The sequence below is a fragment of the Peromyscus eremicus genome, chromosome 8a (assembly GCF_949786415.1).
Source record: "Peromyscus eremicus chromosome 8a, PerEre_H2_v1, whole genome shotgun sequence".
In the NCBI taxonomy this organism is placed as follows: Eukaryota; Metazoa; Chordata; class Mammalia; order Rodentia; family Cricetidae; genus Peromyscus; species Peromyscus eremicus.
The window spans coordinates 12,841,391-12,868,885 of NC_081423.1; the positions used below are offsets into that span (position 1 = coordinate 12,841,391).

A 27,495-nucleotide genomic window follows, 5' to 3' on the forward strand; every position below is an offset into this window, starting at 1 on the left:
CGGTAGAAAAAGAGAATCAATTTTAGCATGTGGTCTTCTGCCCTCCAGAGGTGTGTGCACACACACGAGAAAGAAACACAAGAACAAAAATAAAGAAATAAAATAGAGGTTGGGGATTTAGCTCAGTGGTAGTGCGCTTGCCTAGCAAGCCCAAGGCTCTGGGTTCGGTCCTCAGCTCTGGGAAAGAAAGAAAGAAAGAAAGAAAGAAAGAAAGAAAGAAAGAAAGAAAGAAAGAACGAACCTGAGTTCAATTCCCAGCACTACATCAGGTGGCTTTCACCACCTGTGTCTCCAGTTCCAGGAGATCCAAAGCCCACTTCTGTCACCCAGGAGCGTTACCTGCTGCATGTGGTGCGCTTGCATACACGCGGGCAGAACACTCACGCACATAATTTTTTTAACCTTTTAAAGGTGCGGAGTGCTGCCATCTAGGGGCCAAGTTGGGAAGAGGCTGTACCCAGCAGGTCAGAAGGCATGGCCGGAGTAGGCAGGCGGCAGGCAAGATTTCCCGCTCTTAGCCTTTGCTAAGTGGACCGAGGGAAGATCCTGCAACACATATACAGGAGGGTTCTAACAGCAGGTGACAGGAGGTTTACTGTCACACAGGCAATCCCAACACTCAGATCTGAGGAAAGACAGATTGAAGAGTTTGAAGAGGCAGCAAACAGTGAAGGGTCCCAGGTGTGTGAAGCCAAAGATGTGTGTGTGTGTGTGTGTGTGTGTGTGTGTGTGTGCATGTGTGTGTGTGTGCATGTGTGTGTGTGTGTGTGTGTGGTGTGGTGTGCATGTGTTTGTGTGGGTGTGTGCATGTGTGTGTGTGTGTGTGTGTGTGTGTGTGGTGTGGTGTGCATGTGTTTGTGTGGGTGTGCGTGTGTTTTGCTCCCAGCTAGCCTGGAAATTACTATGTAACTCGGGATTGCTCAAACTTACAGCAATCCTCCTGCCTCAGGCTGCAAAGTGCTAGGATTATAGGCCTGTGGCAATGCACAGCTTGGCAAAGTGAGTTTGTGTGGGACGAGAGCAAATGACTGGAAATGCAGAGGAGAATGAGAAGTGAGACGTGAGGGCTGCGGGACTTCCTTCCTAGAGTGGAAGCCTAACTATAGAGAAAGCTGACATCTGCTTACCCTCCAGGTGCTGAGGGAACGAAAGAGCTCGAGAAAATTCAGGCTTAAAACTAATATCAGGAAGTGGGCAAAAGTCCTGGTGGGTTGCCTGTGCTGTGCGAGAAGCAAAGCTCACAGTGCAGAGAAGTCTCCTCAGTCTGGACAGAGGGCAGAGTGAGGGCCACCTGGAGAATCCACACATTAGGTTCCCCCTCCTGTATGCGTCAATGAACAGGCGGGACCACCACCCCCACCCCGGCCAGGTGTCTTGCCCTGATCCCTGTAGGAGTCTGTAGGATGGGTCACCACATTCTGGACCCTGAACTGACGTATGCACCCATAAACGGAAGGGAATCACTATGGTGGAAGCAACCCAAGGACCGGAAGCATTTCAGCCTTACTCTCCCCAGACTGTGCCCCGAGGACTGATTGATGAGCTGGTCTGGTCAGGGAGGGGGTTCTTGACATTTGCCAGGGCGTGGGCGCGCGGCTATGTACGCCCTGAAGCTAGACGCAAAGTACACATCGGAGAGAAAGGGTCACACGCGGAGGCGCAGGAATCAGGCTGGTTTTATTGACCAGACCACAAGGCCTGGCTGAAGTCATAAGCTGCGCTCCCTGGAAACAGCCGTAACTGCTCCTGCCTAGGTCAGGCATGGGGCCGCCGTAAGTTCTTGGGACGGTCCTGGAGCCTGACAGGGTCCGCAATGAGGATGTGCTGCAGGAACCATGGCTGGGCGCGAAGCGTCTCTCCGAAGGCTCTAGAAAGAACAGAGCAGGACTCTGGAAACAGGAGCAAAGCTCTCCATCCTGTCCTCAGAATGATAGGGAAACGACTCTGGGAAATTCTCCCAACATAATGGGAGACAGACTGGGTAGAGAGGGTGGGGGCGTGGTGGCCACACTTGTAAAACCAGCACCCAGGAGGATGGGGAAGAATAATCGCTAACAAAACAAAAACAAAACCAACAAACAAGGGCTGGAGACACAGCTCAATGGGCAGCGTGCTTGCTTAGGTCCTCGGTTCCATTCCTAGCACCACATAAACCGAGTGTGGCGGTGCACACCTGTAATCCTACCATTTGGTAGGTGAGAGGAGAATCGGAGAGAGTTGCGCCTGAGCTACAAGGCAAAAAACAAACAAAAAACACCAGCACGCAGGGGCTAGTGGTCCCAGACCCCTGGAAACTCCCTTGGCGGCTGCCATCCCTGCCGCCTCCTCCTCCTTCTCCCACTTACCTAGCGGACTCCGCTGGGATCCAGGAACGCGGGCTTAGCGACTGCTCGGGTTGGCGGGCTCGCTCCAGGTCCCGCGGACTCCGGGGAGCATAGACGGGGAGCCCAGCCCGCCAGCTCCTGCGTCGCGCCTCCCACAGCTCCTGCGCCGGTGCAGAAAGCAGGAGGAGAGCGCTGCCGGCGACCGGCCCCGGGACCAGAGAGTCCCGGGAGAGCGGTCCAACGACCCCGCCTAGGGCACGGCGCCACAGGTAGGGAGAGCGGCGCAGCCCCATGAGCAGACCCGAGGCGCGACCCACGGTGTGATAGCGGGGACTCGCCACGTGCTTGTACCAGGCCCCGGCGGGCAGCGGCAGCAGGAGCAGCAGCAGCAGCAGCGGCAGCAGGGGCCGGGTCACCGGAGCCCCCGGCCGGGGCCCCGCACTTCTCCGCTCGGCGCCAGCGCGCTCACGTCTATGGCCCTTCGGCGGGCTAGGCCAAGAACAGGGTTTGTGCCTGCAGTGGAATTAGGACGTCGGAGCTCAGGAGGCTGGAGAAGAATAGTCAGTCGGTGCGACTAGTCTCTCGGTGGCCACGCCCCGGCTCGCCCCCGCGGCACCTGCCTCGCTCACCCAAGGGAGAGAGGATGATGGAGAGAGCGAGGGAGGGAGAAGAGGGAACTCAGGCAGCTAGAAGCATCTCACTGAGTAGGTCACCAGCTGGAGTGCTCTTGAGGCTCCAGTGGGGATGTCCCTGCTTACCCTTCCCTCACCCCCAGGAAGGGAACTGTCAGGGAGGTAGTCCTGGTGTCATGGTCTCAGAATACAAGGACCGGCCAGTGGCAAAGGGATGTGCCCTTGTAGGGGTTGCTACATCTGGAGAGCTCACCGAAAGGAGACTGGCAGAATTCTGGGAGCCCGGGGCTGCCCTTCCCTGAGGGCTGTCTCTCCTCCTGTTACAGCTCTTAAGTTCCCACACAGACCCATTCTCCACTACAGGTGGGTGAATGCTTGGAGAACTTGAGTTTAGAACCACCGAGGCATGGGAACACAGTTCTATAATCCCAGCATGGGTCCTGAGTTCGAGGCCAGTTTGGGCTACATGGTGAGCCTGAGCTATGAAACCCTATCTCTAGGAAAGGGCAGGAGATAAAGGAGGGATAGAGGGAGGAAAAGGAAGGCAGGCAGACAGGCAGACAGGCAGGACAGTTGGGCCACACGAAGCCACCATCCCTGTGGTTTCCGGAGACCTAGAAGGTTAAGAGACAGCCTCTCCTGGAACCCTCGGCCTCAGCAGGCTTTACTGGGCCCTACCAAACTCCAGAGCTCCTGCTGAGGCTGCCTCTTCATAAGACCTCTTCCGAGCTAAGCTCACCTCAGGGGGAGGTCTTAACCCCATGGCCTTCGATTTCTTCACTTGTCCCTCTTCCCAGCAGACTCCCATAAATCCTTCAGGACACGACTGGAGTGGCTTTGGTGGAGAAGTCCCGTTGTCTCCCCCCCCCCCCCCCCCCCCCCCCCCCCCCCCCCCCCCGAGCCTGATGTAGTCTTTCCTGACCATCCAAATCCATCCTTCATAATAACTAGGACTCCCACACTCCACAAACAAGCCATTCCCGGTACACCACTCAGAAGCTCAACACCAGGGGTTGGTTGGGGATCATCTTTTTTTAAATTTTTCGGTGTATTTTATTTATGTACATGACTGTATTGCCACCATGTGCACAGCTGGTATCTGTGGAGGTAGGAAGAGGATGTTGGATCTAGAACTGGAATTACAGACAGACGGTTAGGAGCCACTGTGTGGCTTCTGGGAACCACACCTGGTTCCTCTCTTACTCAAAGAGCCATCCCTCCAGGCCCCTCGTCCTTTTTTTTTTTTTTTTTTTAAGATTTATTTTTGGATCTGGAGAGATAGCTCATCAGTGAGGACCTGAGATTGCTTCCCAGCACCCACATCAGGTAGCTCAGTTACCTGTAACTCCAGCTCCAGGAGTCTGAGGTTCTGACCTCCAGTGGGTACCTGCGCTCACTTGCATATACCCATATACAGACACACACACCTACATATAATTTAAAATAATAAAAATAAACCTTTAAAACTTTTATTTTTATATTTTTTAAAATTGTGTGTGTGTATTTAAGAGCAGGTGCCATAGGAGCTGGATACCCCTGGAGTAAGATGGGCACAGTAACTAGGAGCGTGCTATACCTCTTCAGAAAGGTCACCCATTAAAAATATAGCCATTGTCCAGATGTGGTGATGTGCCCCTATAATCCCAGCGCTCAGGAGGCTGAGGCAGGAGGATTACGATGATTTTGAAGCCAATCTGAGCTCTTAACCACCAAGCTATCTCTCCAGCCCCCTGGTTTTGGCTTCTTGAGAAGTTCTCATGTATCCCAGGCTAGCCTCAAACATGCCATGTAGCTTAGGATGACTTTGAACTCCTGATCCTCCTGTTTCTAGCTCCAATGCTAGGGTACAGATACATGCCACCATTCCCAGCTTGAGACACCTTGTTTGGATCTTCAAACAAGAGGAGTGGGGTGGAGAGGCTGGAGAGATGATTCAGCAGGTAGGAGATATGGCTGCTCTTCAGAGGACCTAGGTTTGATTCTCAGCACCTATATAGTGACTCACAACAGTTCATAACTCTGGTTCCTCTCTGGGCCTCTTCAGGCACCAGGCGTGAACGAAGGTAGCATGGACACAGACATGTGAGACAAATACCCATACGTACAAAATAACAAACATTTTAAAGACTGATTTTCTAAAGAGGGAATGGAGGAGGAAAGGGAGTCACCTACTCCAGAGGCAGAAGCGCCCCAGGGGTTCCAGCAGGTTCTCTAGGCCTCCCTCACTTGGAGAACCTGACTTTGGGTCTGGGTGGCTGGGTTCACATCTGCCCCAGACTTGATGCTGATGAAGGTGGAGAGAGTGAGTGCCACAATCTCCCCCACCTCATTTCCTCCTTTTAAATGAGGGAATGGTTGCCGGGCAGTGGTGGCGCACACCTTTAATCCCAGCACTCAGGAGGCAGAGCCAGGCAGATCTCTGTGAGTTCAAGGCCAGCCTGGTCTACAGAGTGAGTTCCAGGACAGCCAGGGCTACAAAGAGAAACCTTGTCTCGAAAAACAAACAAACAAAAACGTGAAATGAGGGAGTGGTGACAGTGGTCACTTCATCTTGTATTTATAAACAAACGATGCCAGGTGTGAACAGTACATGCCTGCCACCCAAGCTCTTGGGAGGGTGGGGCAGGAAGACGGTGAGCCCCTGGCCTGCTTGAGTTACATAGCGAGGACTTGATTTATATTCGAGGCTAGCCAGGTCTACATAGCCAGTTTCAGGCTAATAAGACCCTGTATCTAACCAAATAAATATAAAAAATACACACACATCAGCAAGGTGTGGGTCTTGGCATCATATCTGACACACAGTAGGCACTCAGTGCTTGTCGAGGAGATTTATTGTTGCCGCTTCAACAGCTCTGGGCCTGTCAAAGCGAACACTTTCATGGGGCGGGCAGAGGATGCAGAGGGAGCGGGCTGTTAGGCATGAGGACCTTCGAGATCAGACAAGCGTCAATGAAAGCCGCCCCCGTCAACCGCCGTGCTCCTATGGGAGCCCTAGTCTTGGAGAGAGTGGCCTGGAGAGTGCTGTGGGCGGGCGGCTAGGCACGACTCAGGCTACTGCCAGGCCACTGAGGTCCCCAGGCGCTGCTGCTCGCTCCACATCAGGGACCTCAGGGAATAGCAATGGAGCAGGAAGGTGTGAAGCGCCCCCTGGAGATAGTCTGGGAAATGCAGATCCATATGACCATATCAATTGTGTGGTCCATCTTGGGACTGGCACCTAGGCAAGCTTGATGGAGCAGGTTTGTAACCACAAGTGCTAGGCAGGCTGTGCTTAGGAGGATATGTGACCTTGAAGTTCTGATCCTCCTGCCTCCGTCTTCCAAGTTCTGAAATTGCAGGTGTGTATGTGCTACTAGGGATTGAATCCAGAACTTCATCCATGCTAGGAAATCATTTTTACCAATTAAACCATATTCCTTCTCAGCCTTTAAGCCACTAAATACTGCTTTTTTTTTGGGGGGGGTGAGTGTTAAAATGTATGTATGTGTGTGTGTGTATATATATATATACACATATATAATATATACATATATAATATATATATACATAAACATTTATTTAGTAGGGACGGGCATGGAGTCATAGCACTCATTCGGAGGTCAGACAGCTTGCAGTTTATTCTCTCCTTTCGCTCTATGGGACCTAGGGATCGAACTCGGGTCATTAAGCTATGCAACAATCACCTACCTACTGAGCCATCTAGCCATCCTATAGTTTTTAGGTTTCCGCTTTGGTTTTTAGTTTTTCGAGACAGGATTTCTCTGTGTGAGCCCTGGCTGTCCTGGAACTTGCTTTGTGGACCAGGCTGACCTTGAACTCACAGAGAGCCACCTGCCTCTGCCTCCTGAGTGCTGGGATTAAAGGTGTGTGCCGCCGCCGCCGCCGCCGCCGCCGCCGCCGCCGCCGCCGCCGCCGCCACCACCACCACCACCTGGTATTTATTTATTTATTTATTTATTTATTTATTTATTTATTTATTTATCTATCAATTCATTGATTGATTGTGTGTGGGTGTTTTGTCTGCACGCATGTCTGTGCACCCTGCACATACCTGGTGCCCAAGGAGGCCAGAAGAGAGCACCAGATCCCCCTGAGTTGGAGTTTCAACTTATGAGCTGCCTGATGTGGGTGCTGGGACCAAACCCAGGTCCTCTGGAAGAGCAGCAAGTGCTCTTCACTGCTGAACCATCTCTCCAGCCCCCAAGCAGTAAACTATCTACATTTTCTTTCTTTCTGAAAGCTATGTTATTTTTCTCTGTTTTTCTATACCCTAATTTTGATATTTCCCTAAATATTCCAATAGCTGATAAACTTCTTTGCAGTAACTTTTCCCAGTCTCCAAGCCCCTGAATGACGACCCATGACAGCAGTCCTACTCAAGAGACTCAGGAGCTTTCCTCAGAGAGTTCATAGCTTCTGGCTGTGATCTCTGCTCAAAAAGCCTCTACAATACCTGTGACTTCAACTCAGGTTGGAATCCTGTTTTCTGAACTCTGGGTCTTCCAAGGTGTGCTTCCTAATTTTGGAGAAGCAAGTCCTGCAGGATCTCAGGGAATTCTAGCTTCCAGTGTTCTATGTTCATAAGTCCACTGTCATCTTCATATTTTTTTTCTTTTATTTAGTTAACATTTTTTTGTATCGTTTTTGTTTTTTCTTGTTAGTTCTGGGGTTTGAACTCACTGTCTTTGGCATGGCAGGCAGGCAGGCATTCTTCTACAAGCTACACTCCCAAATCTGTCATTTTGATTATTTAAATTTGTGTTACTTATTTCGCGTGCACACGTGTGTGCATGGCATGTATGCCATGATGTGCAAGGGGAAGCCGGAAGAAAACTGGCAGGAGTCAGTTCTCTTCCTCCACCATGCAGGTCCCAAGGTTGTTAAGCTTGGTGACAGGCGCCTTCACCTCCTGTGCTATCTCATAGGCCCCTATTCTGATTCTAGCCCCCTTTAAAATGTTTTATTTATTTTCATTTTATGTGTTGAGTGTTTTGCCTGCATGTATGTGCCCTACATGCATGCCTGGTTCCCACAGAGTCCAGAAGAAGGGGTCAGATCCCCTGAAACTGGAGTTACAAATGATTATAAGCTGCCCTATGGGTGCTGGGAAGCCAACCCAGGTCCTCTGCATGAGCAGACAGTGCTCTTAACTATTGAACCAGCATCTCTCCAGTCCACATTGATTCGCATGTCCATGTCCAGGTGTGTGTGGTTAGGGGACAACTTGCAGGAGTTGGTTCTCTCCAGTATCATATGATAGCTCTGCCGGGACTTCACAATACTTCCAGTAACACTTCTTTCTTTCTTGTCTTTGTTTTTAAAGATTTATTTATTGTATTTTATGTCTGTGAGTGTTTGCTGCATGTATGTATGTGCACTCATGTATGTATGTATATGCCTGGGGCCTGCAGAGGTCAGATCCACTGGAACTAGAGGGTATGGATGGCTGTGAGCCACCGAATGGGTGCTGATGAGAGAGAGAGAGAGAGAGAGAGAGAGAGAGAGAGAGAGAGAGAGAGCCTCAGCTTTGGTCCTTGCCTTCCACCTTGTTTGAGACAGGTGTGTATCAAATTGACAAAGCTGTGTATGCCAGACTAGTTGGCCTGAGAGCTTCTCCCCAGAAGAAGCTTGTCTCTATCTCCCCAGCACTGGGATTATAAGATACTCAACTTTATCATCATCATCATCATCATCATCATCGTCATCGTCATCATCATCTGAAATGTATAACATGGAGGTCAGAGGACAACTTCCAAGAGTTGTTTTTCCCTTCCACCATGGGTTTGATGCCATCTAGGAGCACAGGGATGCGATCTTCTGTCTGCCAATTAAAGACTTAAGACAGTAAAGAGGCCAGATGTGGTGGCACATGCCTTTAATCCCAGCACTCAGATGACAGAGAAAGGCAGATTTCTGTGTGTTTGAGGCCACTACATGGGGAGTTCCAGAACAGCCAAGGCCACACAGGGAGACCCTGTCTCAAAAAAAAAAGGGGGGGGAGGGTGGGGGAGGGCAGGATGTTGTGGAATATTCCTTTAGTTAGTACAAGCCTAAGCTATTAGCCAAGTTTATAATTAATAAGTCTCCATGTCATTACTGGGGAGCCGGCAGTCCCAACAAAAAAGTCCACCACCAACAGAACTGTAGAGTTGGCTCAGTGGTTGAGAGGATTTGTTGCTCTTGCAGAGGACCCAGGTTCAATTCTCAGCACCCACATGGTGGCTCCCAATCATCCATACCCTCTAGTTCCGGTGGATCTGACCTCTGCTTCTGACCTCTGTGGCACCAGGCATGGACACAGTGCACATAAATACAATGCAGGCAAACACTCAGAGACATAAAATAAAATTTAAAACAAAACAAAACAGGAAAGAAAGAAGTGTTAGTGGAAGTCTTGTGAAGTCCCATAATACAATACTGGGAAAATTAAGAACCCCACTTGGTGTTCTTAGTCTCATTAATAAAATAATGGAATGGAAACTGAAGGACAAAGAAGAGACTCAAATAAAACTTCGGGACAAGCCGGGTGGTGGTGGCGCACACCTTTAATCCCAGCACTCAGGAGGCAGAGCCAGGCGGATCTCTGTGAGTTTGAGGCCAGTCTGGTCTATAGAGTGAGATCCAGGACAGGTACCAAAGCTACACAAAGAAACCCTGTCTCGAAAACAAACAAACAAACAAACAAACAAACAAAAACTTCGGGACAATCTGAATTTGAACGGAAAACCTTGCCAGGTGGTGGTGGCATATACCTTTAATGCCAGCACTTGAAAGGCAGAGGCAGGTGGACCTCTGTGAGTTCAAGACCAGCCTGCTCTACAGAGAGAGTTCCAGGACAGCCAAGGCTACAAAGAGAAACCTTGTCTCAAAAAAAAAAAAAAAAAAAAAAAGCCGGGCGGTGGTGGCGCACGCCTTTAATCCCAGCACTCGGGAGGCAGCCTGGACTACCAAGTGAGTTCCAGGAAAGGCGCAAAGCTACACAGAGAAACCCTGTCTCGAAAAACCAAAAAAAAAAAAAAAAAAAAAAACTTAGGTAGGCAAACTAAATCTCACAGATGTCCAGAGGATAACAGAGGCCATAGTGGGCATGAAGGTCCGCTATATGGTATCAGGCATCCATTCAGAGGCAAGGGGGGCTTCAGAAGAGCAATAAGGAAGCCCAAGCATTAGGGAATGTAAGGCATGTTTAGGCTTTGGGCAGCATGCAAAAGAAAAAGACAGAAGAAAACAACCAAACCCTTATGGGGCTCCTAGGAACTATACTAGGGGATAGGAATTCTGGAAAGAAAAGATATATGAAAGTGAGTGAACCTGTACATGCAGGGTGTGATGGCCCATACCTTTAATCCCAGCACTTGGAGGCAGAGGCAGGTGGATCTCTGTGAGTTCAAGGCCAACCTGGTCTTTAAAGTGAGTTATAGGACAGCCAGGGCTGTCACACAGAGAAACCCTGTCTGGGGGCGGAGGGAAGGAAAAAGAAAAGGAGATAGATAGATAGATAGATAGATAGATAGATAGATAGATAGATAGACAGACAGAGACAGACAAACAGCCTGCTGAACCTGACTGGCCTCACTGCCTTCGCCCTCAATGAAGGAGAAAAGAGCATGTGTACACCTAGAAATAGATTCCATTCTTTTTTTTTTTTTTTTTCCGAGACAGGGTTTCTCTGTGTAGCTTTGTGCCTTTCCTGGATCTCTCTCTGTAGACCAGGCTGGCCTTGAACTCACAAAGATCCACCTGCCTCTGCCTCCCGAGTGCTGGGATTAAAGGCGTGAGCCACCACCACCCGGCTAGATTCCACTCTTTACAGGTTTGGGGAATTGAATTTAGCTCTTCAGGCTTGTCCTACAAATACCTGCTGAACCACTGCACCAGCCCCACACCCAGCATTTTACAAGGATTCTAGAGATGGAACCTGGGTCTTATATATGCACAGTGTCTTAGTCAGTGTTCTATTGCTGTGAAGAGACACCATGTCCATGGGAACTCTCTCTCTCTCTTTTTTTTTTTTTTTTTTTTTTTTTTTGAGACAGGGTTTCTCTGTGTAGTTTTAGTGCCTGTCCTGGATCTCTCTCTGTAGACCAGGCTGGCCTCGAACTCCTGGCTCTGCCTCCTGAGTGCTGGGATTAAAGGCGTGCACCACCACTGCCCGGCGACCATGGGAACTCTTACAAAGGAAAACATTTAATTGGGGCTGGCTTACAGTTTCAGAGGCTTACTCCATTGTCATCATGGCGGGGAGCATCACACAGCACGTACTTTAGGACTGGTCTAGCTCCTAAGCCTCCAAGAGACCTCCCTGTTTGACTGTTTTGTAGTTGTTGTTGTTCTAGGCTCGTATTATAGGCCCAGTCTTTTCCGTGAACATCCAATGGAGGTCCTCCTGCTTCCTTTGGCTCTGTCAGTCTGTCTCTTACAGTTTGTCTGTTTGGCTTTTTTTTTTTTTTTTTTTAAAGGCAGGTGTCTCTGGTTGTCCTGAAGCTTACTATGTAGACCAGGCTGGCCTTGATCTTACTAGCTCTGCCTACCTCTGCCTCTGCTCCTAAATACTGGGATTAAAATCACATGCTACAATGCCTTTTTTGTTTGTTTGTTTTTTGTTTTGTTTTGTTTTGGTTTTGGTTTTTTGAGACAGGGTTTCTCTATGGAGCCCTGTCTGTCCTGGAACTGGCTTTGTAAACCAGAGCCTCCAATTCAGAGATCCAGCTGCTTCTGCCTCCTGAGTGCTGGAATTAAAGGCATGTGCCACCACTGCCTGGCATTCATTTGTCTTTTATTCTACAGGCTCTCCTTATGAATCTGTGAGGCTTAAATGTTTGCATGGAGGGGGGAGAACAAGGGAATCTGTGGCTGATATGTAGAACTGAATTGTATTGCAAAGTAAAAAAAAAAAAAAAAAAAAGAAAAAAAAAAGCTTGCATGGAGCCCCCTCTGACCTGTCACACAGCAGACTGCATGACCATCTATGCCCCTGCCCCTGCGTGGTGCTGATTGTTCTGCGCTGCCACAGCTACCGATCTGTTGTTTCTTTGTGCCATGGATTCAGCCAGCTCTACTAAAAGTAGGTAAGAACAGACCCCTGTAGAGAAGCCTTTTACTGAATCCAGAGTGGCAGCGCCAGAGGAGGCAGTAAAGCAAGGCCTCCCGTGACTCACCGACAGAGCGGGAACAGCTAGCTTGCTTACATGGCTGAGAATAATGTTTGCCCCAACCACAGCCTTGTCTCCTCAGTCACAGTAGTCCCTCTGCTGGACCATCAGGGGAAGTTCCTCTAAAATGTCTGGTGCAAACAGCTCTGCTTGAGGCAATATGCCTTTAGGAGAAGGGGTAGTCAACTTTGATCATTGTTTTCTCAAGGGAGGTCTAAGGAGTGTTCAAAATGGTGGCAGATGGATGGTCTGGCTGGATGTTTGACTGTCAGTCCCTTTGTGAAAAGTATCAGAGCAGCAAGGAAGAGTCCAAAGTTGCCAGTTAGGGAGTCACATGGCTCCATCCCTCAGTCTTCACTTATTTGCAGAAACAGGAACTTATCATTAGAATCTAAAGAGCTTCCCATTAACATTCAATTGTTATTTTCTCAGAATTTTTTCATTTTTCAATTTTATATTTATTTATTTTTTTGGTTTTGTGAGACAGGGTTTCTGTGTGGCTTTGGAACCTGTCCTGGAACTCACTTTGTAGACCAGGCTGGCCTCAAACTCAAAGAGATCTGCCTGCCTCTGCCTCCCAAATGCTGGGATCAAAGGAGTACACCATCACTGCCCGGCTTAAATTTTTTTTTTAATTTTGTTTTTAGAATCAGTCAGTGGTGGCGCAGGCCTTTGATCCCAGCACTTGGGAGGCAGAGGCAGGTGGATCTCTGAATTTGAGGCCAACCTGGTCTACAGAGTGAGTTCCAAGATAGACAGATCTTCACAGAAAAACTGTCTCAGAAATAAATAAATAAATAAATAAGTAAAATGAATTTATTTTATATGAATAGATGTTTTGTCTTCATTGCCTGTGTATTACATGTGTGGCTGGTACCCTCAGAGAGCAAGAAACCAGAAGAAGATATTAAATCCCCTAGAACTGAAGTTACAGACAGTTGTGAGCCTTCATGTGGTTGCCGGGAATTGAACCTAGGACCTCTGCAAGAACAGCCAGTGCTCTTAACTGCTGAGCCATCTCTCTAGCCCCCATTTTAACAGATTTTTTTTTTTTTTGAGACAGTGTCTCACCATGTAGCATTGGCTGCCCTGGAACTCTTCATGTAGACCAGGTTGGCCTCAAACTCACAGAGATATGCCTAGCTCTACCTATGAGTACTGGAATTAAAAGTGTGTGTGACCATATCCAGTCATTTTAACAGGCTTTTCTGTGTAGCCTTGGCTGTCCTGGAACTCAATCTGTAGACCAGGCTAGCCTCAAACTCACAGAGATCTGCCTGCCCCTGCCTCTCAAGTGATGGGATTAAAGGTGTGCACCACCACTGCCAGACTTCATTTCAACAGATTTTAACAGTACTCAACATCTGTCCAGTTGCCTAGGGAGAGATAAATCCCCTTCATCTGTCTGAAGATGGCAATTGTATGTAGCCCAGTCCACTTTAGTTAACTAGTATGGTGACCCCAGTTTTACAAATGAGGAAGTTACAGTGGACCAACCAAGTTCACAAGCACATTAAGTACTAGAATTGGGGGTTCAAGCCCGTATCTCTCTGATTCTAGCTATAGGCACACACATACCACCTCCCACACACAATGTACTGCCTCTTTCTAGAAAGGTTCAGGTTTGAACCCATCTTACTTCATCACAACAGATGCAGAGACTTGAATCTTAAAGTTCACCACTAGCCATTCAGGTGCTTCCATAGTTCTAGGTACTATGCCAGGCTGGGTGTGTCCTACACCAAAAGAACACGAGGTCTCGTCTCTAGCAGGACTGGGTGAGAATACTTGGATGACATCTTTCCTGATAAGGATTTGCAGCTTATTAGAGCGGTGACAGAGGCTTGCATTCCAGGCTATAGAAAGCTAGGTTCCTGAAAAGGTTGCTGGATCCATTCATTACTAGCTTATTTACTTATATATGTATTTTGTGCTGGGAATGGAAACCCAGAGCCTCGTGCATGGTAGGTAAGTCTCCAGTTAAATTTGCATTTCAGATAGGAATATAACACGCCCAAGTATGGCCCATCAGTGTTTGTGTGATACTGAGCCTTCGTGGTTTATGGGAAATACTGGATGCCCTGTGCTTCCTCCGGCGTCTCTAGAACTACGGCCGGGGCGTGTCTAGAACTACGGCCGGGGGAAGGAGAAGAGACCCAACATTTGAAAGACCAGGAAGGTTTTAGGAAGAGTCACAAGATAGAAGGCCTGGAACCGATCCCCGCTCTGGACCGCACCAGGCCCGGGAGGAAGTCGCAGCGCGCACTTCCGCCAGGCGGGGCGGTTGCCGGGAGGGGCGGTGACGTCGACGGAAGGGGCGGGGCTGCCGGGAGCCAGGCCGCGCCGTGCCGCGCCGGCCGGGAGGGGGCCGGAGCCCGGCCATGGCGGCGGCGGCGGCGGCGGGCCCCGAGGGGCGGCGCGCGGCTCTGGAGGCGGTGGCAGCGCCCGAGCGGGGCGGCGGGAGCTGCGTGCTGTGCTGCGGCGACCTGGAGGCTACGGCGCTGGGCCGCTGCGATCACCCGGTGTGCTACCGGTGCTCTACCAAGATGCGGGTGCTGTGCGAGCAGCGCTACTGCGCCGTGTGCCGCGAGGAGCTGCGCCAGGTACGCCAGCGGGGCGCGCGACGGGGCGCGGGGAGGACGGGCTCCTGATGGCTTTGCCTGCTCGGTGTCCGGCCGCGGCCTGGCCGCGCCCGCTCCCGCCGGAGGCCCGGTGGTCGGTGCGAGCGGCATGCGATTGCCTGGCCTCCTGGGACGGGGGAAGCCAGGGGCGGTTGGGTCGAGGGAGGAGGAGCGATGCCTGTGGGAACTCTCAGCCTGGGTGCTTTCCCCTGTGACCCTCCGCGGGAAGGGCAGGGTCAGGTCGAGGGCCCTCTTGTGTGTTAGTGCTCATTTTTTCGGGATCGTCACTGAGGTGGAGGAGACAGCCAGGGGGAGCCTCCAGGGACTGTCTATCCTGGAAACTGGCTGTTCTGTTAAAAAAAAAAAAAAAAAAAAAAAAGGTTAAACTGGACATTACCAGACTAGTCGGACTTCTAGGCCCCACCAGTCAGCTCCTGAGACCGTGTTTCCATTTGTAGAGTGGAGGTGATACCAGGACTTGATTCCCAGGTGCTTGGCGGCGGTCTACAGTGTTAGAGAAAGTTTTCCTCCTCCATACTAGTTCTAGTTTTGGGGTTTCCTTCCAGAGTGGAGGGAAGGGGATGTTTCTTATTGTCTAGACTTGGAAACCCCTGAGGGGGTCAGAGGGCGCATGGAACGTTCCCCCACACTCCAGCAATGCCAGCTGTTGGTGGGGAGTGTCCAGCTGGACTTCCTTTGGTTTGCTGCTCTTAGAGATCTGTTTGCTTCCAGCATTGTGAAATTACCTTGGTTGGTTCATGGAAGGCTTTGGCTAGTGCTGTCTGCCAGGGAATCTAGCTTTCCTGTTCTTAGAAGGGATGCAGAGATAGCAATAATGCCAAGAAATAGGTTTTTCTTTTTCTTTCATTTCTCTCTCTCTCTCTCTCTCTCTCTCTCTTTCTTTCTTTCAGACAGGGTTTCTTTATAGCTTTGGCTGCCCTGGAACTAGTTCTGTAGACCAAGCTGGCCTCAAACTCAGATCATTCTGCCTGCCTTCCTAGTGGTGTGCCACCACCGCCGGGCTTCTACTTCAGTTTCTGCCTTCAAATTTTTGATTTGAGTTCTGCTCTGGCTCTTTCTTTTTGAGACAGGGTCTCAACTATGTAGTCCTGGCTGGCCTGGAACTTGTTATGTTGACCATGTTTGGCCTCAAAACCAGACATCTACCTGTGTCTGCCCCCTGAGTGTTGGGATTAAAGGCAGTGCGCCACCATGTCCCACATGTTTTTCTGTTTTGTTGATGGGGTCTTACTATGTAGCTCTGGCTATCCTGGAACTCACTATGTAGGCCACGTTGGCCTTGAACTCAGAGATAGATCCACCTACCTCTTCCAAGTGCTGGGATTAAGGGTGTGTGCTACTATGCCCTGCTTTTCTTTCTTAGTATTTATGTCAAAGGAGTCAGCTGAAATCCTTGAGCATTCCCTAAGCATCTGCCTGTGTCATACTGGAGAGAGCAACTGGAAGAACTCAGTCTGTAATGTGGTGGAAGGAGCCATATCCTACTGGGTGAAATCTGGGGTTCAGAAACATTCCAGGAAGCCTTTGGTTGGTGGCCTACTCCGAGGGCCTTGCTGGAGCTTGCTTTGCTGGCCAGCCTTGCATATACTGATGGAAAGTCAAACGCTAGGGTTTTCCAGCACACCTTTAGCTTCCTTCTAGGAAGGAAGACATTTTGGAGGCCTTTACATATGTAGTCCTAGCCTGGGCTTTGGATCTCATTCAGGAAGTGAGTGAACACACATATGTCAGCTGGAGCCCGTGTCTGCCCTCCCTCATTCCATGTGGGCCCCACACCCTCTAAGAGCTCTGTGGCAGGGGCTGTTGACATGAGCTGTCAGCTTGCCTTGGCTGGGGTGTGGTTTGGCACTGGGTGCCCCTGGCCAATCCTGGGCTTCCACTTGGGCTTGCAGCACCATGTTGGGCAGCAAGAGTTCTTGGGGAGTTGGGTGAGGTGATACTGTCCAGCTCAGCCTCTCCATTCACTTGCTTTCTTCACCTGTAGCTTACCGACTCACCCTCGTCCCTTCCTTGTCCCTTCCTGAGTCCTGCATTACCCTGAGTATGCCTCGTGTTCATACCCAGAATCCCACAGTGACCCTTAGTCCCTGAACTCTGCCCTTCCCTGCCCTTAATAGGACTAAGTGAAAATTAGGAGGGATGTGTGTTAAGATGTTGTATGGAGCCTTTAGGTGGCCGCACTCACCTTTAATCCCTGCACTCGGGAGGCAGAGGCAGGTGGATCCCCAAGTTTGAGGCCAGCCAGAGCTACACAGAGAAACCCTGTCTCGAGAAATAAAACAAACAAACTAACAAAAAACAAAAGTCCCCAGCTTTGCTGGGTGATTCTGTAAACCTTCATCTTCCATGTACAGACTGGAGTGGGGTCTAGGTGTAACAGAGAGACAGTGCACAACTTTGAATTTGATTTTGCGTCTGGTGAAGAACCAGGGCAATCCGGACTTTTCAGCCCAGCAGCTTAGGTGGGCTGACATCTGGTGTGAGGCTGTGGAGGTGGTGGACAAAACTGATTCAGTGCTGCGTGGTGGAGAGTCTTGTGTCCAGTCTTTGGCACTGGAGAGAGAGAGACACCAGCACACCCTGGTGATCAAGCCTTTAGGAGCTTCTTGTATTCCTCGGGACACATCTCTCTACAGCCTTTTCTTTATCCTGTTGCTCTCCATCCTCATGTCTCTGTACAGGCCACACCCCCACCCACAAGCAGGAAGTGGGTGGGGAATGCTGAAGGCCTTCCCAGGATTACTCCAAGGCCCAGGTCAACAGGCAGTACCTGATGACTCATTGGTATTTTTCTGTTGTGAATGCTCTGTCTGTCATCTGTGGTCTTTCCCACTCTCCCTTCCTTTCTTTGGACAGTCTCACTATATACACAGGCTAGCCTGGAACTCACAGAGATCTACCTGTCCCTGCCTCCTGAGTGCTGAGATTAAATGTCAGTACCACGCCGGTACTGAATTGGTTCTGTGGAATTCCCAGCAGTGGCCAGGGTAGCTGGGTAACATCTGGGACAAGATCTTATCTCTGCGCCGGGTGGTGGTGGCACACTCCTTTAATCCCAGCACTCGGAAGGCAGAGCCAGGCGGATCTCTGTGAGTTCGAGGCCAGCCTGGGCTACAGGGTGAGATCCAGGAAAGGCGCAAAGCTACACAGAGAAACCCTGTCTCAAAAAACAAAAAAAAACAAAACAAAACAAAAAAACAACAACAAAAAGTCAGTACCACTATGCCTGGTGATCCTGGTCTTCCCAGAAGTTGTCTCTGCTCCTGTCAGCTGGACTCCCACCAGGAGATCTGACATCCATTTCTATCATTTGTGAGCACCGTGCATGAACATGGTGCACAAGCATACATGCAGGCATCTATACACATAAAATAATAATATTTTAATTAAAAGATTCATTTCTTTTATGTATATGCATGCCTGTTCTTCCAGAAGAAGATGTTGGATTCTCTGGAACTGGAGTTACAAATGGTTGTAAGCCTCTATGTGGGTGCTGTGAACCGAACCCAAGTTCTCTAGAAGAGAAGCAAGCTCTCTTAACCACTGAGCCATCTTTCCAGACCCCCCCCCCACTCCCTCATTGTACACTCTTGATGCATCATGTCCCACCTGTCTTTTTGGGGGTGGGTTTCCAGACAGCATTTGTCTGTCCTGGAACCAGCTCTGTAGACCAGGCTGGTCTCGAACTCACAGAGATCTGCCTGCCTCTGCTTCCCAAGTGTTGGGATTAAAGGCGTGCGCCACCAGTACCCGGCTTTATCTGCTCTTTATTGAGCACATGTTGCATGTTGGAAGTAAGGAGTAGCAAGGTCCCCAGGCAGACACCAGCTGAGCAAGCTTCCCACCCCCTCAGTCTCCTCTGGAACTGGGCTGCCAATCCCACACGGCTGATTCAGAAGCATCCCTGCCTGACCCTCTGGATCCTATGCTGCCTAGCCCACCCAGGGCTCCTCAGTCCAGCCTCACACTCAGACCTGGCCTAAGCTTTCTCCTCAGCTCGTTACCCTTTTGTGGGACTCTTCTCTCCCTAGCTCCTTGTTTTTGTCCCTTTACAGCCCAGGCAGACCCTTTGTCCCCACCTAGCCTCCCAGGAATGTCTCCAGGAAGGGAGGGTCTTCTAGTTGGACTCCTGCCTTACCCTCTGCTGGAAGTGCTCTAGGATGCCCTGCTCTTCCATCATCTACCCAGACAGTCTAGATGGACAGTCTTGGTCTTTGCCTGAAGAGGGGCACTTTTTTTTTTTTTTTTTTTTTTTTTCTGTCTAGAGCTCCAGGTTTACTGGCTTCAGACTCAACATACCTAGCCTTTGGCCTGCCCTGCCCATGAACCCTTTCCTAAGCCTTTTTCTGTATTTCCATTCGCTTCTCAAACCAATCCTGTGTCTCCTTGCATGCCTCTCAGCCTGACTCAGGTGTGTGCAGGTTAGACCACCTCCACCAGATTGGTCCACCTGGACCCTGATGGCCCTCTGTTTCCGCTTGGCAGATCCCCATCCCACTCCCCATTCAGACTTGGCTTGGCTGCCCCTTGACATCACCTCTGCCTGAAGCTGATAGCATGGGTTTGGATCTTAGCCTGGGTGGCGGAAGGTAAAGTGGGTCTGATTCCCTTGTACTCTCCCTGTCCTCTGGTTCCCAGCAGGCCCTTCGGAAGGAACTCTGGCTTCTGGTCCTACTCATTGCAGGATGTGTGCTATCTCCAGTCTCTGAGATACCACGAAGAGTACATCCAAGTGCACAGCTGAGAGAGGTCCCTGGAGCTAGTGGCAGGGACGGGGGCGTCCCTGGCGCTGCTTCCTTTAGGGAAGGAAGTTGATCCTCCGCTACGTCTGTTGGGCTTGGATGCTTTTTGGCAGCTCTAGGGAGTTTCCTCAGACTGCTCTTCTGCCTGCCCTGGAGGAGCTAAGTGGGGGTATGGCTGTGCCTGATGATGCCTGTTTGCTTGTGTTCAGGAGAGTTCAAGCTTTGTTTCTACCAGCACTCCGTCTGGTTCATAGCCCTGAGCTCTTTTTTTTTTTTTTTTTTTTTTTGGTATTTCAAGACAGGGTTTCTCTGTAGCCCTGGCTGTTCTGGAACTTGTTCTGTAGGCCAGGCCTCAAACTCAGAGATCCGCCAACTTCTCTGTCTGCCCCAGCACTGGGATTAAAGGTGTGCACCACCGATAGCTCACAACCTAAGCTCCTTTTGGATCTGGAGTGGAGAGGCAACCTAGGGAATAGTTAGAAAGCGTAGCTCAATGTGAGCCTGCCGCTAGAATGCTTGCAAAGAAACCTGAGTCCAGGGATTTTGTCCGTATTTGGGACCTGGAAAGGAGCTTCCAGGGAGCAAGAAAGCTGGACTGCGGAGGGGGCAACATAGCCCATGTGAGGAATCCCCACTGTGATTGCTTTGCCGTTAAGGAGGGCACAGATGTGGTTGCCATTTAAGGGTGGCCTTTAAGCCTGGTGTGGAAGCACATGCCTGTGATTTGGACACTTTGAAAGCAGAGGCAAGAGTGTTTTTTAAGATAGGGTTTCTCTGTGTTACAACCCTGGCTGCCGTGGATCTTGCTCTGTAGACCAGGCTAGCCTCCAGCTCTCAGAGATCCACTTGCCTCTGCCTTCGCAGTGTTTGGATTAAAGGCGTGGGCCACCACCGCCTGGCTTTTTTTTTTTTTTTTTTTTAATAGATCAGTCAGGACTACTTATTAAGACACTGTCTAAATAAATAAATAAAAGTCCAGATGGTCTTAAACCAGGTAGGTGATACACTCCTGTAATCCTAGTACTTGGTAGGTGGAGGCAGGGAGGTTCAAGAATTCAGGACCAACTACGGCAACATAGCATGTTTCTGGCAAGCCTGGGTTCTACAAAACCCTGTCTCAAAAAAACTAAATGAAGATGATGTTGGGGGCACAGCTGCATCCAAGGTACCTACTTGCATCCAGCCTTAGCAGATGTGACGGTGAAGCTTGTTGGGCCACTGCTGACTTTTCCCATCCCTAGGAGGGGTGTGGCTGGATCATGGGGCATCCCTTGGCTCCTGATTAAGGGCCAGTTAGAGGAGTAGATGTCTATGTGCTATTTCCAAGTATATCATGACAAAGTGGAACTGGACTCTCCCCCAGCTTCTCCAGAACCAGCTTTAGTTGTATTGATGCTTGGGGCCCTGTGTGTGGGCTGTGGGGGGGGGGGGTTGGGGGGGGCTGTGTGTGTGTGAGTGTGGGCTGTGTGTGTGTGTGTGTGTGTGTGTGTGTGTGTGGGCTCTGTGTGTGTGGGCTCTGTGTGTGTGGGGGGGGGCTCTGTGTGTGTGGGGGGCTGTGTGTGAGTGTGGGCTCTGTGTGTGTGTGTGAGTGTGGGCTGTGTGTGTGAGTGGGCCGTGGGGGGGGTCCTGTGTGTGTGTCGTGTGTGTGAGTGGGCCCTCTTTTCCTCATCACTTCTGAGCTGCCCCAGGTTCAAAATACCCTCCTGGGCTAAGTCTAGACATAACAGATGACCTTGGTGTGACCTTCCCCAATGCAGGGATGTACTGAAAAGGCCTCAGCTGCTTTCAGGGCTGAGCTGAAGCATGTGACCAATGCCAGATATGGGGCGCAGTAGCAAAGAGGTACCTGGGTGAGGGCTTGAGTCAGAGAGGTGTGATAGTGAGGGTCACTGGAGTTGGCGCTGCAGATGACCACCTGAAGAACTTCATGGAGAGAAGAGCCTGTGGGTGTGTGTGTGTGTGTGTGTGTGTGTGTGTGTGTGTGGTGGGGGGCCTACAGGGAAGGCTTAGATGTCCAGATCCTTCTCCCAGAGCACCCAATGTCTCTAAGCCTTGCCCTGTGCCTTCTAAGGCCCCTTCTCCAGTGGCTGCGGTATGTGTGTGGCTCATGCCTGGGATTTAGGCAGCCTCCAACAAGCGGAAGTCCCGGGGCTCTGACTGGAGTGGTCAGGTCCAGAGGCGGTCTTGTGAGAGCCCCTTTCTCCTGTGCATCATGGAAACAGGTAGCCAGGCATGGTACAAGGTCACCTGACAGCTGCCATGTAACATTGCTATTTCCTAGTTGTTCTTTAGAATGCATGCCCTCCAACTCCACACCACCCAATCAAAGTTCTCTGTACCTTTAGGGTGGAGCTGAGTGGACACCAGGCCTACAGGGAGCATGGCTGCCTCCTGGTGGAGAGCCTGGGTATTACACCTATTCTGCAGTTCTTTAGGCAGCTTGGGGTGAGCCTGGAGACCTGGGCTATCTATGGAACCAGGCTGCTGCCCACTCAGGACTGTGAGGGCTCCTCTTCTGTCTCTGCTTGGTCCTTGGCCATCCCATCCAGACCCTGCTCACCACTTTATCTCTCCAGGTGGTCTTTGGGAAGAAGCTCCCAGCTTTTGCCATGATCCCCATCCACCAGCTCCAGCATGAGAAGAAATACGACATCTATTTTGCAGATGGAAAGGTGTTTGCACTATACAGGTGAGGGGCCCTCAGCTGCAGGGGCTCCAGCTGCCTTACATATGTGTGACCCCTCAGAATCAGGATGGGAGTACATGGTGCTGGTGACCTCAGGCCCGTCTTGTGAGGCAGGGCGCTCCTTGCTCTCCACCAGGGTGCCAGTGGAAATGGGGGGAGTTTAGCAGTTTTAGTCTTTTGAGGGACACAAGAGTATGCACTCAGGGCCCCCCAAGCCCCAAAAAGAGCTAGAACCACAGGCTTGGGATCCCATGTCCTGTTAGCACAGTCATCGTCTCCCTGGGTGGGGGCCTGCATGCGGCTCTGTTCTGGACAGCAACCCTTGGAGCCCAGCATGGTGGGTGGCTCTGGTGTCTCCCCAGGCAGTTGCTGCAGCATGAATGCCCTCGGTGCCCCCACCTGCCTTCCTTCGGCCTCTTCGGGGACTTGGAGCAGCACATGCGGAAGCAGCACGAGCTCTTCTGCTGCAAGTTGTGCCTCAAGCACCTCAAGGTGCGTCCTGGGGTGGGGGGCCTGCCCTGGGGAACCCAGAAATTGCCAGGCCCCTACAGAGCCTTAGGTTGCTTATGGCTGGGCAAGGAGGGGTTCCCAGTGGCTGCAAGAATTCTCCATCCTTCAGTGGGCTCTAGGTCAGAGTTGGTTCTGTCGGGGCCCTCTCAGTGTCCATGATGCTCCACTGTGAACTCAGAGACTTGGGAGCCCCAAGTCTCTGTGTCCAGCCTGTGTCCAGCCCTATGTTCTCTGCAGATCTTCACCTATGAGCGCAAGTGGTATTCACGCAAGGACCTGGCTCGGCACCGCATGCAGGGTGACCCTGATGATACATCCCATCGGGGACATCCACTCTGTAAGTTCTGTGATGAGCGTTACCTGGACAATGATGAGCTGCTCAAGCACCTGCGCCGTGACCACTACTTCTGCCACTTCTGTGACTCCGATGGGGCCCAGGACTACTATAGGTGGGTGGGCCGGGGCTGCTTCAGAGATGGGGCCTGGAAGTACTGTAGTGGGCAGGACCCGGGATGCTGCAGGGAGTGCAGCAGTGATGTTCCTAGGACTTTCTGGGAGTTATCTGGTTGTGCAGTAGGTGATCTGGCTTCTGCTGACTCTGTCTGCCAGTGATTATGCATACCTGCGTGAGCACTTCCGGGAGAAGCACTTCCTATGTGAGGAGGGCCGTTGCAGCACTGAGCAGTTCACCCATGCCTTCCGCACTGAGATCGACCTCAAGGCTCATAAAACAGCTTGCCACAGCCGCAGCCGGGCAGAGGCACGCCAGAACCGTCAGATTGACCTTCAGTTTAGCTTTGCACCACGGCACTCACGCCGGAATGAGGGTGAGCTAGGTGCCCATAGGCACAGCCAGGCTTAGGTACTGGGGCCTTCTGTGAGTACCTGCTTCCCAGACCTCAGACCCAGGTCTGGGTTAGACTCCTTCCGCTCAACCCAGGAGGCATGTACTCAGCCTGTCTCCTCACCCACCCCTTGCTCTGAGCACCTAACCTAGCGATGGTCTGGAGCTCCTTGCCCATGCACTTCCACCCTCTCTGGTGTTTTGTGTCTTTGGCTCTGGAGTCCCTAGGGTACTTCTCTGCCTCAGGAGACTCTCACTGAGGCCCACTGTGTATTTCCTATCTCCAAAGGTAGGGCCCAGCCCCCTGTCCTTGCACCAACTGAGTACCTGTTTCTAGAGGTCATAGCTGGTTTGGATTCTGCATCGTCTGGCCTATTCTTGTGGATCATAAGCTGTGGGGGTGGGGAAGCCCCTGCCTTCCAGACAGGAGAATGGGCCTCAGTGTGGTCTGGACAGCAGGCTTTGGTCCTGCTGCTCTGTTGATCTGGGACAATGACAGGCTATGTACTACCGACCACAGGAGTTGTCAGTGGTGAGGACTACGAGGAGGTGGACAGGTACAACCGCCAGGGTCGAGCTGGCCGGGCCAGCGGGCGAGGAGCCCAGCAGAACCGCCGGGGAAGCTGGAGGTACAAGAGGTGGGAGGATTTGCATACCACTGACTTTCTCTTGGCATGGCCTCCACATGGTGGCAGCTGCCAGCAGGCAAGCTGGGAATAGGCATGAGGTCAGTGGGCTCCAGCCAGAGTTCCTGGGGTCCTGAGGGTGGCAACAATGTCTGCTCAGCAAGTAGAACGTTCTTACTTCTTTATCTATTGCTAGCAAGAGACAACAGAATCTGGGGGGAGGAACGGCCATCAGGAGCAGGGTGCAGTTGTGCCAGGAAGTACCTGCAAAGCAAGCATGTGCCCAGACTGCAGCAGGGATTGAGCCCAGACACTGCCCATCTGAGGCTGTGCCTGTGGGTCTTGCCTAGTCTGAGGTCTTCCCCCACCCTGCTCCATCCTAGGGAAGAAGAAGACCGAGAAGTGGCAGCTGCGATCCGGGCCTCTGTGGCTGCTCAACAGCAAGAGGAGACTCCCAGGGCTGAGGACCGGGAAGAGGGTAGCAGGCCCAAGAAAGAGGAAGCAGCAGCCAGGGGCCCTGAGGAGCCCCGTGGCTCCCGGCGCCTGCCCCGGGCTCAGGGTGAAGGCCCAGGTAACTGAGTCCTACCTAATGGCAACCCTGCCTGGGCTTGGGGAAAGCTGCCAGCTCCTAGTCAACATCTCCTATTCCCCAAGGCTACCCTCACAGCCTTATCTGGACTCATCTCATGTCTATAGGCTCCAAGGAAGCCTCAACAAACGGTCCTATAAGCCAAGAAGCCTTCCCAGCCACAGGCCCAGGCCCAGTGGCTGCCCCCTCAAAGTATGTTTGGGAACTGGGAAGGAGGGTGTGGTATCTATGATAGCAGGGGCAGATTTGACCAAGTCCTGACGATGAACCACTGACCAGTTCTCCCCTCCCTGGATCCAGCACCCTCCCACCGCCTAACCCCAAACTCAAGGATGAAGACTTCCCCAGTCTCTGTGCCTCAACTTCCTCCTGCTGCACAGCGGTTACCCCAGGCTCTGTGGGCCTGGCACTGGCTTATCCTCCCAGGGGCAAGAACACCTTCCAGGAAGAGGACTTCCCTGCCTTGGTTTCCTCAGTACCCAAGCCCAGCAGTGTCCCGTCTAGCCTCGTTTCGGCTTGGAACAGCAGCTGTAGCAAGAAAGGGAACCCACCCACACCAGGGGCCCAGGCTCCCCGGAAGGCAGGGAAGGGGAGCAGGGGTGGCCGGAAGGGGGGCCCAGCCCTAGTGGATGAGGAGGAGGGTGGTGGCCTTACTGTGCAGGAGCTTCGGAGTGTGCCCACTACAGTGGCTGTCTCTTCTTTGCTGGCACCAGCTGCCAACCAGAGTTCCACCAAGGTCGGCAAGAAGAAAAAGGTGGGCTCTGAGAAGACTGGAGCCGCACCATCCCCACTGCTGCCCCCTGATCATACCCCAAAGCCCTCTGGGGCTGAGCAGGTCCCTGAATCCCCTTTGAGCAAAGCTGAAGTGCCAGTAGCCATCGTCAATGGACATTCAGAGGGGCCAGCTCTGGCAAGGAGCACCCCAAAGGAGCCTCCAGGGCTTCCAAGGCCCCTGGGTCCCCTCCCCTGCCCTATACCACAGGAAGACTTCCCAGCACTTGGAGGCCCTTGTCCACCCAGGATGCCTCCTCCCCCAGGTATGTGTGCCCAATACCAGTGGGTTCCTTAGGGTTCTGAGACTTGCTGGAGTCCTGGTGTCGGGCTGGAGGCCAGCCTCAGGTGGGAATGTGGGGGAGACTGACTCCCAGTTCTGTAGAGGAAATTTGCATGCTGCTGTGGCCAGTGTGGACGCAGGTGCCACCTGAGCTGCCACAGTTAACTCCTTGATCGTACTTTGTAGGGCTTGGCGTTGCCTACAGTGGCGAGCCCACCCCATAGGGTTCTGGTCGTGAGCCTGCTGTGGGGCTAGATGTGGACAGGTCAACCCACTGGGCCAGTTGGGACCACATTGAGGTTCTTCTATCACCCTACAGGCTTTAACACCGTGGTGCTCTTGAAGGGCACACCATCTCCACCCCCACTCCCACCAGGCCTGGTGCCTCCCATCAGCAAGCCACCCCCTGGCTTCTCCAGTTTCCTGCCCAGCTCCCACTCAACTTGTGTCCCCAGTCCCACCACCACCATGAAAGCGTAAGTGGAGTGGGCTGCCTGACCTTCTGCCACTGGTCACTGGGTGCTGGTGGGAGGGTACTAGCTAAGCCCCACCCTAAAGGCTCAAGCCTCCTTATCTGACCTCAGACCCCGGCTAACACCCACACCACGAGCCTACTTAGTTCCTGAGAACTTCCGGGAGAGGAACCTACAGCTCATCCAGTCCATCAAGGACTTTCTGCAGAGCGATGAGGTCTGCTTCAGCAAGTTTAAGAGCCATTCAGGGCAGTTCAGACAGGTGAGGTGGGAGCAGTGGGGAGGCCGGCCTGCCTTTGCCCAGGGTGAGAATGACTGGCTGTGGCTCTCTGGGTGGCAGGGGATGATCTCTGCGGCTCAGTACTACAAAAGCTGCCGAGACCTGCTTGGGGAGAACTTCCAGAAGATCTTCAGTGAGCTGCTGGCGCTCCTGCCAGACACGGCCAAACAGCAGGAGCTGCTGTCCGCGCACACAGACTTCCGCAGTCGTGAGAAGCCTCCTAACTCCAAGTCGAAGAAGAACAAGAAGAATGTGTGGCAGACCAGCACCCAACAGTTGGACCTGGACTGCTGTGTGTGCCCCACCTGCCAGCAGGTACTGGCCCGCGGTGACATCAGCAGCCACCAGGCCCTGCACGCTGCCCGGGACGATGACTTCCCCTCCCTCCAAGCCATTGCCAGGATCATTACGTAGCTCCTGCTGGCGAGGGCACGAGCTGTCACACCCTAGCGCCTCCGGTCTCCTTCCTTCCTCTTCCCAGCTGCCAGGCAGCTAGGTTGGGCCCTGGGAAGGCTGAGGCTCGGCCCTCCTGGTTGTCCAGGCCTGCCAGGAGGGCATCAGGGGAGGTTACCCTGTGCACCATCACTCCTGAGTTCTGTTCCCTGCTTGGCAGAGAGCCAGTCTTGGTTTGTATTCTTGTGATTTTCGAATGTGCCAGGGGAGGGCAGGACTAGAATGTCGGGACCTGAGTCTGTGGTCATAGCTAGATGCCTCAGTGGCCCGAAGAGAGTCCTCCTGAGTCAAGCCTACAGCCCCAGAGCTGACAGCTTCGGGTCCACTGGTGCTGGAGTCAGATGTCTAGTGTGTTGTGTAAACAATTGGCTGTTCAGAGAGAATGTTCCAGATTAAAAACAGACACAAAATTGTGCTACTTGAAGTTCAATCTTTTTATGAGACAAGTTAAATCTAAGATCTCAAATTGCCTCTGACATTTTATA

At 51.8% G+C, this 27,495-nt stretch overlaps 2 protein-coding genes across 2 annotated transcripts; one reads left to right on the top strand and one right to left on the bottom strand.

Annotated features, from left to right (window-relative positions):
* Positions 1 to 1,743: 1,743 nt before the first annotated feature.
* Npw (neuropeptide W) lies at positions 1,744 to 14,494 on the bottom strand. The gene is given in 4 exon segments (XM_059269755.1): positions 1,744 to 1,867; positions 2,346 to 2,754; positions 2,757 to 2,837; positions 14,344 to 14,494. Coding segments are annotated over 4 exon segments (753 nt in total). The 3' UTR covers positions 1,744 to 1,755.
* On the top strand, positions 14,493 to 27,423 carry Znf598 (zinc finger protein 598, E3 ubiquitin ligase). Its single transcript, XM_059269759.1, has 12 exons — positions 14,493 to 14,714; positions 22,072 to 22,184; positions 22,544 to 22,673; positions 22,929 to 23,140; positions 23,301 to 23,518; positions 24,056 to 24,173; positions 24,545 to 24,732; positions 24,858 to 24,942; positions 25,051 to 25,787; positions 26,124 to 26,280; positions 26,389 to 26,539; positions 26,618 to 27,423. Exons 1-12 carry the CDS (start codon positions 14,493 to 14,495, stop codon positions 26,969 to 26,971), a joined length of 2,685 nt encoding a protein of 894 aa, XP_059125742.1. The 3' UTR covers positions 26,972 to 27,423.
* Positions 27,424 to 27,495: the final 72 nt, after the last annotated feature.